The sequence below is a fragment of the Monomorium pharaonis genome, chromosome 2 (genome assembly GCF_013373865.1).
Source record: "Monomorium pharaonis isolate MP-MQ-018 chromosome 2, ASM1337386v2, whole genome shotgun sequence".
Taxonomy (NCBI): domain Eukaryota; kingdom Metazoa; phylum Arthropoda; class Insecta; order Hymenoptera; family Formicidae; genus Monomorium; species Monomorium pharaonis.
Genome location: NC_050468.1, coordinates 14,862,926 through 14,877,529, shown reverse-complemented (window position 1 = coordinate 14,877,529; position 14,604 = coordinate 14,862,926). Strand labels below are relative to the sequence as shown.

The 14,604-nt window shown below is 28.4% G+C and overlaps 1 protein-coding gene across 4 annotated transcripts in view; it reads right to left on the bottom strand.

Annotated features, from left to right (window-relative positions):
• The window catches only part of LOC105834320 (protein numb), a 64,200-nt gene that overhangs the window by 12,035 nt on the left and 37,561 nt on the right, over positions 1-14,604 (bottom strand). For 2 of the 4 annotated variants that reach the window (XM_012676711.3, XM_012676712.3), the window contains exon 1: positions 13,958-14,095. The exons of the other annotated variants lie outside the window; for them this stretch is intronic. In XM_012676711.3, coding sequence (XP_012532165.1) covers positions 13,958-14,032 — 75 coding nt within the window. In that variant the 5' untranslated portion in view covers positions 14,033-14,095. Of the gene's footprint in view, positions 1-13,957; positions 14,096-14,604 lie in introns of those variants that run through there. 4 annotated transcript variants of the gene reach the window in all.

Sequence of the window (14,604 nt, the reverse complement as noted above, 5' to 3'; positions counted from 1 at the left end):
ACTATTTTATGAATGTTAGTAAGAAAATTTTCAAACTCAAAAAATTATTTAAATTATTTATTTCAAACTAATAATGAAAGAAGAGTATCAATACGAAAATTCTCCGTACATGTAATATCACTTGCACGTGTTTAGTGCAACTGAGCATATAGATAGGATTCCATGAATGACATCATACATCAGATGACATGCACATGTATTTTGAGTTCGCGATGGATGTCCAGATGGATTCAGCAGCGCTGTAGAGTATTACTCGTTACGGTAGAACGCAATTAGGACTTTATTGAGTTAGATTGTAGACCGAGTTGGTAATTCGCGATACTAATCGCGAGGAACAAATTCATGTATATTCAAGCGTACATACAAATACATATTAATTTCCGCCAACCTACGTCACGCTCTGAATATATCCCACGGATAAATCGCGAAAAACCAAGAAATGCTGCAATATACTTAAACATCATTAATGTATCGTTATAAAATATTCTGCGGACTTCGCGTGTGTTGAATTTTTTTATTACTTCAAGTTATATATAAGATAAATTTTTTAAAAGTTTCTGGAGTTTTGCGTGTAAACTTCGACGATAGTTTAGAAAAAAATCGCTATTCTTATATCACCCTCGAAATATGAGGGCACATTGACCCAACTTTATACAGTGCTCCAGATAATGAATATCGGCAAGAAAATCTAAATACATCCCCTCCGATTACATCCCCATTAATAACTCTTCTTCTGGATATGACATAGAAACAGTTATTAAAACAGACGCATACATTTTGTATTCATTTCATTTAAATTTCTAGTTATAAGGAAATAGAATATATTTATACATCGTGCAACGTGCAAATTGTTGAATTGAAAATTTTACGTAAAGTTACTTTCTATTGTACAAAAAATGCAGATGGTTAAGTGCAAGTATGTATGTACGAAAAGAGTTAAAATGGTATTCGATACGCAGTAAAACCTGGTAATAACTATTATTTTAGGATCGAGGCCAGACATACGCAAGACATCTTCTATAAAGGGTATGATTTGCTCGTAAAAGTCACTTTCACCTCAGCGATCGCATATCGTAATCTCCAATGAGCGATCGAAACAGAAATAAAAAGGACAGAATGAGGCATGGTAGTTGGAAACAAATTCGAGCAGAGGGAAAAAAATCTATAAGTTTTATATAAATAAATTTGTAAAGTAAAATTGCCCAACACCATATTTAACAAAATTACAAATTATAAATTAAAACTATATAAATCTAGCAGTGTGAATTTATTTAATGCAAAAATATATTCTATTATTATCAAAATAATTTCTTAATTTTAATGTACAACAAAAACTTTTTAAATTAAATAAAATATAAAGCATAATGCAAAAATGTGTTATATAAATTTAAAAAATTTTTTAAATCTTTTTTCAAGTAAAATTGTTTCAGCATTTTAATACAAATTGTACGCATAGAACAATTGTTGGAAATCTAAATAATAACGATTAAAGAATTAATGATTCATAATAAAACTTTAATAAAGCTATTATCAGCGCGGTTATTAAATCAAGAGCACTATCGCATCAAGGGAGACTAACGAAGGTACGATAAAGCGCAGTCTATCAAGGACGTCGGTAAGTTTTAGATTACATGTCACGTGTCTCCCGTGAAGGACCATCAAGGGAACACAGACCGGCATTATCATGCACGAGTAGCTGCATCCCAGGTTTTTTTTCGAGACACTCCTCCGTGGAGCCGATCGCATCTGGGATCACGTACTTGATTAGAATAATATCGTCCTATGAAAATAATCGAACCCTCCCCCTCCTATGCGATGGACCATGCGACTGTCGGTTATTGTACGATAATCGACTAATGGCCAAAACGTGCGAAAGTAAACGCTCTCAACGCAATCGGTTTAACGAGATTGTTTACTTAATACAGTAATAGGCTTATACTGATACGCTACGGCAAAACGATTGCGCGCTCTGCGCATCATGCCGTTTTATTCATCGCTCCTACGTCGTCTGTCATGCGAGAGTTGCCTATCGCGTCTTTATCAAGCGAGTGACGACCGAGTGGCACGATCATGTCGAGCGAACAATACCACTGTCTAGTACCTCGCACTAAACGGTCGCCTTGATCGACCAAATTAGTCTGCGACGTTGTAACGCTTTGCAGAGATTTAATTTAACTGCGGCGACGCATTTCAATGCACTGCATAACTGCTTTTTAATTGGCACGATTACGGAGAACGTGGCGTTCCTACCGCGTAAGGATTTGTTATCTCCTCGATACGATAATTGCGACATATATTATTTTAGCAATTTGCGGAATTTATAATTAACGATCATAAACATGAATAGCAGATTAGGAAATATTAACAAAATAAGAAATTTATTTTAAACTCGTATTTAAATAAATCTATTGTGAAAGTAAAAAGAATATTTTTAATTTATGCAACTTTTGTAACTTTTGAAGAGTTAACTGAATATCTCTGAAGTATTCTTCGATGGCATGCACATATAGATATAATTGCCGAGAATAAAAATATATATTTTTTTAAAAAGAAAATAATAAACATTTTCTTGTTCTGTTTGTTATTCAAAGTTTGAAGTTACGTACGTAATCCTATAATTTCCGTGTTCCAATTTAAACATTTATACGGTGCCTTATTACTATAATTCATTTTATGACGTAGAAATAATGTTACATCTCTCACAAATAATATAATAAACGTTTATGACATAATGGTATAAATGCTACAACTAATAATAAATTATTCACTAAATTATACTAAAATTGAGCATAAGCTGCATTATTCATTCCCTACATAAAAGCTTAATTATGACGCAAATATGTGCGCTATTCCATCATAAATTCGCTCACTAATGCTGGCGATATTATAAGTAATGATATCACGTAAAGGTATTCACCTTCTACGTGATACACTTACATGGTTAATGTTATAAATCTATTGATCGCGTTCCTCTTTATTGCACGTGGATATATCCGCACAGCTTGGGGAGAGATTATAAATATTCCGCGCGAACATAATAGACAGGTATCATCGTGTACAAACTGGAATTACGTGAACAATGTTCAATTCCAAAATCGATACGTAAATTTGTTACAACGAAATTTAATACGCGTTACAATCGTTACAATAAAAACTACTAATTACTGATTGATACGTGAAATTTATTTAAGTTTAAGTAATCGTTAAATCAAGACTAATTTTGAAATTAGTCGTATTATTCGTGTAGTAGGATGTTGAAAAAATCAATACTGCGGTCAGTGCACATATTCAGTTTTCCGTATTAGTTATAATATTAGAACAACTAAAACTAATATATACATATAATTAATAAAAAAACAATCCGTTATAATATAATTAATTAAATTAAAATTAATTACCGAAAGAATAAATAAAATGACATTTTAAAAACTTTTATTCAATAAAGGCTTTTTTCTGTTTATAAATCTATTTACATAAAGAATAAGAATAATTTTTTTGTTGTACAAACAAATTGATTATCATTTTACTAAAAGTACATTTTAAATATAACAACACTATGTGCATTTTAAAAACGTTTTTGGCTATTTATTAATGTTTTATTATGTAATATATTTATTTCATTATTCTTTTAGTCATTTTTTATACAATTTTGTTTATACAAATAATATAATATTAGTTGGTTAATAAAAATTTTAATAACTTACAATAATTTAATAATACCTGATAATATGAATAATAATATTCTTCGTAGAAAAATATGACGAATAAAAATGTAAGAAACAGAATGAATCATCATCTTAACTTCTCAATATATTTTGTGAGACTTAAGCAGCTTTCTTTTCCTTCGAATATAGTCAGTAAGTAGAATGATGACTAATGGTATGAGAATTTGAAAAATCTATCTGTAGCATTTATATTTATTTCTTTTTCTTATAAAACTTAATAATTTTACCCCCATTAATCGTTTTCTATTAAAATTTAATCTAAATTAACATTTTACATAGAAAAAATTAATTAACAATTTGAATAATTAACAAATCAAACAATTATAAAATTAAAAGAAAAATTATATATATATCTATGTTGTACTATATATGGCACGACGTCGAGGATAAAGGATTAAAACAGGAAAGCGTAGGTATAATTTACAACTATACAACATTATTGATTATATCGTATAACATACTGAGATGTATCGCTTTTAATAGAAAGCTGTCTATAACGTACTATTTTTAAAAATGGTAGAACAAAAACATATATATATATATATATATACACACATATACATATATATATTCAAATAGTCTTCGTATTTTAATATGTACTTATAAAAGAAATTTTTATTCTACACTTTGACCTACTTTTTTACATTTTAAGTTACTCTGTTGTCAATGAAAACAAGCACACAAAAAACTTAAAAAAGTAAGACAACAAGGAAATCAACAATTTGAATTTGCTTCCTTTACATTATGCCTCAAATTCTTAACCGCTATTAACTTATTAACTTACTGTTTAAGTTTTATTGCTTAAGTTTTTTATCTGCCCTTAAATTACAAATTTTAATCCATCTTAAACAAAGGATTAAAGTACTTTTATTTGATAGAATATATAAATTAAAGGACAATTTTTTTCGATAAAAGCATACACAATATATAAAATAAAAGTTTACTTTTTTATATTTTTTTATATCCTTGAACTGAAAACTTTTGGACTTTACTACACATTTTGCATATGAGCTAGATAGTAGTTAGTGATAGTTTTTCTCGGGAAATATCTCATGTATGATAATCGGCGACCAGAACCTTGAGGGGTGAAAGGAAGGATGGTAGCAAAGAATGCATCTTTGCACATCATATGTGCACGCATAACAAAACATATGTAGATAACTACAAATCTTAAATAATAATTTGTTCTGTACTGTCGTGGAAGTCTATAATCTATAATTTTAAAGCATACCACATATTTTTTTTAATTTGCCTTTTCATATAAATAAAAATATTTAATAAGAGAAGTAAAACGTTCTTAATGTGCTTAATTTTATTGCAACCTTATGCAGCATAAAAATAAAATAATATTAAGATAAAACTTATAATTTTCTTCTATTGAATTAAATAAAATAAACTTATTCTCTTGAGACAAGAGTAACATATTTAAATTTTAATTATATATTTTTACGATTTCACTTATATATTTTTACATTTAGAATAAAAACTTGCTCGATGTGTTATAACATACAATAATTAACTTTTACACAGTTTAAGATACGACCAATAAAAGAATGCAGACAAGAGCTTTCTCAGAAGAAAATTTGTAAGTAACAAATAATTTATACGGAAAGACCAGCAGACTTTGCTTATGTGTAAAATCAGTTTTTATGAACTCTGTAAAAATTTTGATATACCAACCAAACTCTTCCGACATATTTTATTAAGAAAAAAAAAATTTTAAATTTTTTTCAGTTTAATTTATAGTTAAATAAAAAATTTTATAAAATTTGCGCAAATTTTTATTGCTTAATTTAATTTTAAATTTAAAAAAATAATAAAACAGCATCAATATTATTTTATTCTAGATAAAACTTCTTTATTTCAAAATAAAATATTCTTCCAAACAATAATTATTATTGTTCCTATATCAATCTTGCTTTATAGTGTATAAAAAAATAATTAAATTCAAAAATCTTTTCTGTTGGTATGTACTATCATATAAATAAAACTTTTTTATTTATTTCATTATTTTATAATACGAAGAATATTGCACAGTGGCAATATATTGCAATGTACATTACTAATTACTCGGTTTAACTGTGACTATCAACAGAGTCTGCAATGTATCAGAAAATGATTCATTGTAGAGATCCGATAAACAAAACCAGAACCCTGTTTCTGTCGAGAGTGCTGTGAAAAAATATGCGCACTATGGTACGTGCATTATGATCGTGTACTTCTTTCACAGAAATTCATTTCAATATTTGTATAACCACGTATATATGTAATATCCTTGATTGTTATAATGAATTTTAAAAAATAATTTTAAAACGTAATTTTATTCTATTAAAAGAAAAAACACAATTCAATAACATAAACATATATTAAATTTTAATATTTAATACAAAATTTCTCTTTTTTTATTCTAATATTCTGAATACATATTTCAAACAATTATTTAATAAACGACAGCGACCTAAAAACTAGTGGAAACTTTTGGCATGATTTATTGAAATTACTGGTGCCTGTTTTTAATCACTGAGTTAAGAATGTCTCAAAGCCAAAAATTTTTAGACAAATCCAGAGACGTAATCTAGAAAATCTAAATTGTATTACATTGAGACGTAATCTAGATTGTATTATATTTTATATTTGTTTTCATAGGATAAAAATCTGTTAAAATTAGTCGGTTTAATCTTTCAGTATCTGACTTTTTCTTAGGAATAATTAGTATTTATTCAAGTCTTAGTGAAGGCTTTCTAAGTCGCTAATCATGAATCAATAGCCAAGATTTTTAAATAAATAAACTCGATATGATGGAATAAAATCCAACAAAATTTAGAATTATTGTCCATTATTTTGAAATTAAGAAATTATTTTTTTCAACCCTTCAACCCATGTCGATCTTTAAAATCAGTTCAGAAAGAACTCGGTATTATATTTACCTAATTTTTATAGAAAATATGTTTATCTTTCTTAATTTTACAAGTATTTAATGAAACGTGTCAATTAAGTAAAACTCACAAGAATATTAATTTTTTATAAATATGAATCCTATTCTTTATTTTAAAATTAAGAAACGGAAGGAAATCGCAATATTTATTTTTGCGAAAGATAGAATCTTGGAAGACCTGAGACGCTTATATCCTGCCAGGCACGGAACGTTTAAGAAATACAAATGAGAAGATAAGTTAGACATGTACATGAGAGATTATATGTTATATATTCGCGGTGAAATTGCCTGAAAAATTTTGAACAGCACAGATAGAACTTAGCAGAGAAACATTTAAAGTTTACGTGCTAACAGAGATAGCCCGATTATGGGAGCCGCATTGTCCGACGTGATGAATAGCAAGAGTCAGGATTACAAAGCACTCGCGCTAGAGGGCTATATCTCACGTTAAATAACGTCAAGAAAGTTTATAGAAAAAATGGAAAGTACGAGGTTCATGTTCCGTAAAGACACTCGGATAATGCAGCCGTGTTTTTCTTGCGAAAGAATAATCGATGAAACGTTCGATGAAGAGGGCAGGAAAATAAGCTGCGCGGAATACCAGACGTTGGATACGCCTAGTTCACGCATCTAGTATAAATCTACTTCGAGCCCTTTCACCGCGGCAGGTGTCTACGCATACAATGACAGGAGGCGGATAACGTTACATAAAAATGCAACGAGTAGGTTTTCACGCGAAAAGACGTGGCATGTTGTCGTCTTACTACATGGAAATACCAAGTGTAAGAATGCAACGTGTGCTTTTCAACCTGCGCAATTGATTACCTTTGAATCAAGGTATAATTAAATGTCATACGCTGCGAATCAATTTACATGTTAAAAGATTGTATCAAGAAATTAAACGTATTTTATTTGGTACTAAAAAGATACAGATAAAAGGTGAATAATGCGAACGTCTTTTAAAAATTATTTAGTATTCAATATTAAATTTTAAGACTTTACATTAAGATATTTCTATATCTGCATAAAAAGAAATCCCTTTTCCTGTTGTAAATACATTTTCTTAAACTATAATTTCTAAATTAAAAGAAATAATTACTTTTACCAATAATTTTTTTTTCGAAAGAAAAAATATTATTTTAAATAAAAATAATTTTTATCAATTAAGATAATGTTTTATCAGAACAAGAACACAATTATTTTTCAGTAGAAAATTATTTCATTAAGATTAATAAATCTAATTATTTAAAATTTACTTGCAGTTTTTAATAAGTAAACTTTAATAAGTAAGTTCTTATTCAATTTATGATATAAATTCAGTAATTTATAAATCACATAATTTATTATGTGTATCAAAATTAACACATATATAAAACACAATAACTTCTTGTCACAATTACATAAACGTTTAAAATTTTAACAGTAAACTGTTCACTAAAATAGTTTATCCGGTAGTAGCATTGCCATTAGAGATGTACATATTTTTCGTAAATAAAAGACAATACAATAAAATAATATAATATAAAAATAAATAATACAATAAAATCAGAAATACATGTCAAATACTGTCAATACGAGCCAACACTGGATATTCGCATACAATAATTTATTGATAAAAGTTACAATCTCTAGCACATGCAAACTGCGCGCCGAGTCAGTCATGAGATACAATCTTTAGCAAAAATACGTAATATTACAAATTAAATTAATAACAATTTAATATTTTTAATGCTAACATGCGTATGTAATCACTCCCTACCTTGAAAAAAAAAACTGTAAAGAAATTATTGCAAAAAATAATATTTTAGCCAGTTCGAATCTGAATCTTCCTACATTCCATATGAGTGTTCAATTCGATCACCATTCGAGCGACATTTCTCGCAATAACTAATGTAAACGAGATAATCCCATTTTTCAGACAGCGTAAATTTAAATACATTAACAGAGATTTTTTGATACAATAATAAAGTAAAATTTTACAAATATAAAAGATGCAGCATTATAAGATCCTGCAGTTGTATTTTGAAGAAATTTATTGAAAACAATCATCCAATTAATTACTTTCAATATTTTATTAATTTTTTATGTGCATTTTTCACTAAATTTATATAATTGCAGTAAATAAATGAGAATTGAAATAAATAAAAACTTTTAACTTAACATTGCTCACTTACAAAACTTTTAAACTCTAAACAATATTATTACAAAAATTGTTATTTTTAATGCAAAAAAATGTTTGTCAAAATGAAGTTATTTTTTGTGGGACGTACGTTTTTATTTGAAGAATACTAATTTAGAAAAGATTTAATTTCATACAAATATTATTTTCAATAAAGTTTAATTAAAAAAAATTTTTATCGCATTAAAATTAAAATTATTTAAAAAAATTTTTTTGTCTCTCTCTCTTTCTCTCTCTCTCTCTCTCTCTTTCTTTCTCTTTCTTTCTCTGAACACTCAAAAATTTTATATAAACTTTATATAAATAATTATTTTTATATTTATATTTTTTAAGCTTCCAGTGTGCAGACTAGCAAAATTATATGTGTATGTTGTATGTAAAAATTATGAGCACTAAAATTCTTTTTTTTTATAAATTCTTTAAGAGCAAAGATTGGACCTTTTTGTAGATTGCAGTATCTAATTATAAAAGAAATGCATGTGCAAGTAATCGGTGGTAGTTTCGAACGGCTTACAATTAGTAACTCTTTTGGATCTCTCTCGCTTTATCGTCGCGAGGCGAGCGCTGCATCCAGCACCAGTTATCCTTGAGTTCGATCCCCTTGATTCGATTGAGCTGCGAGTGTGCATGACCGCGGGCGTGTACGCATGTGAGTGTAGATCCATGCGTAGTTGCGATTAGATTTATGTGTGTTGACCATGCGTAAAACACGATTCGAATGTAATCGCGATATACTGGTCGGCCCGTCGACTGGTCAAGCATCTCCGTAATTTACGTGCTACTGTCCTCTTCCTTGAAATGGATTAACTTGAAGTACTGGCTTTATACATCTCTTCAAACCACTTGCACTTTTATTAAACGCAATTTTTTGTAATTAAATTATTAAGTAGTTTCGCGTAGATTAAAATATAGCTCGTAGATGTAACATTAATTTTTTTGACTATATTAAAGCATTTTTGATAGCATTAATAATTTTGCTTAATATTTCTTATTATTCTAAAGTTCTTTTGTGCGCTTCAATGTAACTATTATAGGATTAATAAATATATTTCCATTTTATGCGTATAATAAAAGAATAAATATTCATATGTACATAATCATTATATGTTCGCACAGACTTTGTAGCTGAATTCGTTACAGTATTTTTTCTACCGTTACCGTATACCACGATGACATTGCACATCTTGATTTCAAGATATCGACTTATTCCCCGGATATTGATGTACAAGTAAAATATATAAGTGGTAAAAAACGAAAATAAAAGACGAGTTGTTTGACGTCATGACATTAAATTGAATATCGCAAGTCAACTTGGCAGAAATAAAATGTTTGCAATCTCGACGATAATCTAGTAATTTCGATAATTAAAACGCGTGATGAACATCATGTAATTATACACGACGAATTCGAGAAAGTTAATGTTCAGCTATTTCTATGTAATCATCCCCCCAAGCTTTAAACTATTCCACTTGTCTCCTAGAGATTAAATATCAACAAGACAGCAAGACAAAAGCTTTATTCTCAAAGAAAATGTCATCAAATTCATCTAAAAAATCTGACACTCGTTTGTTCATTCTGTGATAAACGTTTCGCTTGCTTTTATAAAATCCGTGGTGCTTTTTACACAGAAGAAATTTTGCCGGCTTTCGTTTATGATGCACAATATATGAAAACAAATTTTTGTGCTTCATGCTTTGTATCATATCTCAAAGCTGTTGTATCAACGTAAAACAAAAGAATATAATATCCTCTTTTCAACTTTATAAAAATACATTCATGTTTTCCAGAAATAAAATGTTAGTTTGTATCTTAAAAGTGAAATATAATTTATATAAAATTCTTTTGTTGATTTTAATATAATTACCATAAAATTAATTAATAATTTATAGTAATTTTATGGAAAAGTTTTCTATATGCGTATAATATACAAGATACTTTGTATTTATTAAACTTATTAAAATTATAATTAAATAACTATTTTCGAGAAAATGATTATATTAATACGTTTACAAGATCTAAAAAATACTTACACAGTGTCCTTAGATATATATTATATATATATAAATGTTTTAAAATAAAGAGATGAATCAATTGGTATACAGAAAACTTATAATTATTATTTTTAAAAGTACGTAATTGCATATTGCATATTGCATAATTTTTTGAAAAAAAATATGTATGTCTTTTTTGCGCCAGTTGATTTTTCTTATTATTTTATATAAAAGTATCAAAGTTGTACGTAAAAAAAGTATTAATATAATTGTCAAAAAATAAATAAATTATAAGATATTTTATATTTTATATCAAAATATGTATTAGAATAAAGTATAAAAAATCTCATAAACTATTGACTTTTCATTTATTCTTGTTATCTACTTTAATATATGGACATGCAAAATAAATAGAGAATCATATTATTATATATGTAAAAAAAATCATAAAATTCCATTAAAGCAGAGGATTATCTTAAAATCCCGGGAACATCTCCTTAAAAAATTGTCTATTATAAGATATTTCTCACAAAAGTAAGTTTTACATTATATATTCTATAATTTAATAATTATTTAAAACGGTATCTATCTACAAACATCCTGTACGTGCTTATAAATTATACATATTTCAAGACAGAGATTGCATATTTATACATTAATTAAATGTGTTTTTATAATAAAAAAGATAATAATATGACAAGAAAAGCTATAATAATTAAAAATAAAAATTAAAACTTCAGACAATGTGCATATGAGTGCAAAAGAATTAATTAAAAATTATTTTTATTATTAAGTTGTTATAGCTATTTTTTTTAGATTAAGTCTTATGAAGTGTCCTGAACTTATTAAGTTGTATCTTTGATTATATCCTTTTAAAATTTTGCTTCATGAAAAGGTATTATAGTTATTCATATAATAAATTATTTTAATGCTTCGAAAGCTTTCAACATAATGTCCAGCATGATACAGAGTTACGTAAATTTTCGCAGTTATAAATTGAACGTCGCGTTTACAGTATGGATGCGGAAACGCCGGTTCGGACACGTGCTTACGAGCAAAGGTCATTGAAACGCGAGCGCCGACCGCACCTCGTTGTATCGTCATTTTCGCTGTTGAAACCGTCACGCATGAAGTACGTCATTCCATCTACGAAATGGGGATTCGCAAATGCAGTGGCAGCTTACATAATTCGCATAGCGCACATTGATAGTCTCAGCGGGACGAGTACCAAGGATTTATCTCGCGTGAAGATTGCCAAACGCTTGGGAATACTCGATTGTCACGGAAATTGAATTCTCACAAACCACTTATAATATTCATGATGACACCAAAAGTCCAGTGCAATGCAAATAATATATTAGTCACCTGCTGTGACCAATGTGATTGACGTCACGCGTCCACGTTAATAAAATTCTTCATTACAGAAATACCTGAGGTACATAGTCAGCAATTTTAAGAACGAGAATATATTCCATCTTTATTCAACTAAATTTTTAGTAGGCTTATAAAAATTTTTACATCTACATCGTTATATCTATAAAATATTTAATTTTCTAAAAAAATATCCCCATTCAGAAAATCAACTTATAGAAAAAAATAAATAATTTTGTAAAAAATGTTATATAATTTTATTATGTGTGCATAAAAAGATATTTTTAATTCATTCTTTCTATTCATTCTTTTTTTTGTAAAGATATTTTTATATCTAATAAACAAAGTTTTTCACGATGATGTAGTGCTAAAGTTCTACTAGATTATAGACATGACTCTTTATCATAACATTGATTGATGAATATCGATGATAAATTTACATATTTATTCGCATATTTTTTAACATTAAGGATATACTAAAGATTTTTTTTCTTTTAAATTTCAGATATAAATGTTAAATATTTTTCCTAGATATTAAAAATGTCTATATTTTTTTAAAATTTTGAATATAAATAAATAATAACAAGAGAGGTAAAAGTATACACAATAAAACATATAAAATCCAAAATTCAGAAAAAAGAGTATAAAGCATTTTTAGTATCTAAAAATATGTGAACAAATGTATTTCGTTGTAGAAAATTGCAAGAGAACAAAATGAAAAATAAGGATGCATAAAAGGTGCGATCAAGGATGAAAAATGGAAGTCATAAGAAGGGCAAACCGTCATTTCCGACGACTGCAAATCTCGGACTTTATGAAGCGTGTAATAAACCGTCCCTTGTACACGTTCGCAAAACGTTTAAGAGGGAAAACGTTGATGGTCACGCCATGACATGCAATTTAGGATTTATGTTAACATTTATGCACTTGTGTTATTATAACAACTTTTTACATGATTGTAAGTGAACAAAAATTTTTACATGTACAAAAATTTTGATTTAAAATTATCTTTACAAATTTTTGACTAATTAATAATATCAATGAAATAAAATAAATGTCAATTAGAAGTGAATTAAAACATATATTAAAACGTATTAATAATTTAATGATTTAATTTGAAGTTTTTTGATGTTAATGTTATTTTATCTTTTATGTACTATTATACAGTAAAAAGATAAACTATGTTCAATTGCATTTTGATTAGTTTACATAAACAGATTTGCATTTTATTTTTTATGTTATTCATTTCTGTTCCTGAAATTTGCCTTATATTTCATTTTTTAATCTTATATCCCATTTTTTAGATCCCTCTCATTTCCATACTTTTTACTTTTTTGTTAATACTGAGTTAGATTTACATTTTCATTAATTGAATATTAGCTAATATGTTTCTTAAGAGTTTTACATATTAGAAGTCTTAATATACTTTCATATTAAAGTAACATTAATTTAAAAATATAAATTTCAAAAATATATTATATGTCTTTACCGTATCTGTTTTAAATAATTTCATATTTATAAGTTCGCAAAAAGTGAACGCTGACATTAAAAGAAATACTACATCAATGAATACTACATCATTGATGCGCTACTGAAGATAAATACCCTGAAACAATGCCGTATAATTACGACTGTCACGCGTGTACGCGTGTGTGACAGTTACGTCTCATATCAGATACCAGTGAGGGTACAATATGCGCAAGAAGATAATTGTAAACGTTATACTTGACGTAAAGAAAAAAATACCACAGCGTACCGAGAGACGAAGACCATTTGCAGCATGGCTGGTAGCCCTCTCGAGTGGCTGGTGGGCGGACGGGTGGTTTCCCATTTCTCTTGGATGGCGATGTTTTCACAACGAGCAGTACCACTCGCGTCAAGTATCCAAATACAACGAATCGTTGGCAGTTCCACGTATCCTCTGATACACCATACGTGATGTCACTGACGACGTCCAATGATATCCACGCTCAGCGACACAAGTGTGACATTTATGTTGCACTTTCTCTTCCACAGGATAAAATAGGAGAAAGAAATCAAGATAAAATTTGTTTTCACGTACACAAACACCTCATCGAAGTCTTGAAAGAAGCACTAATGAGTGAATTTGTTTCGTTGAGTTTCAATTCGCCAACGGATGATCTTTCGATCACTTCATTACGATGTAGATTCGGAAAAAAATTCCCCTATATTATTCATGAATTCTATCGAATGACATTTCGTAGACCACTTCCCACCTAGGAGTGACATCGAGGGGACCGACGAAGCCATTCGGTCAAATGCCATCCATCCTGTCACCAAATCGAGAAGATCCAATCTTACGCGATATCCGTTAACACATACATACACACACACACACACTTGATATCTCACAACCGTTCGTGCGTCAGGTACGCCTTACAG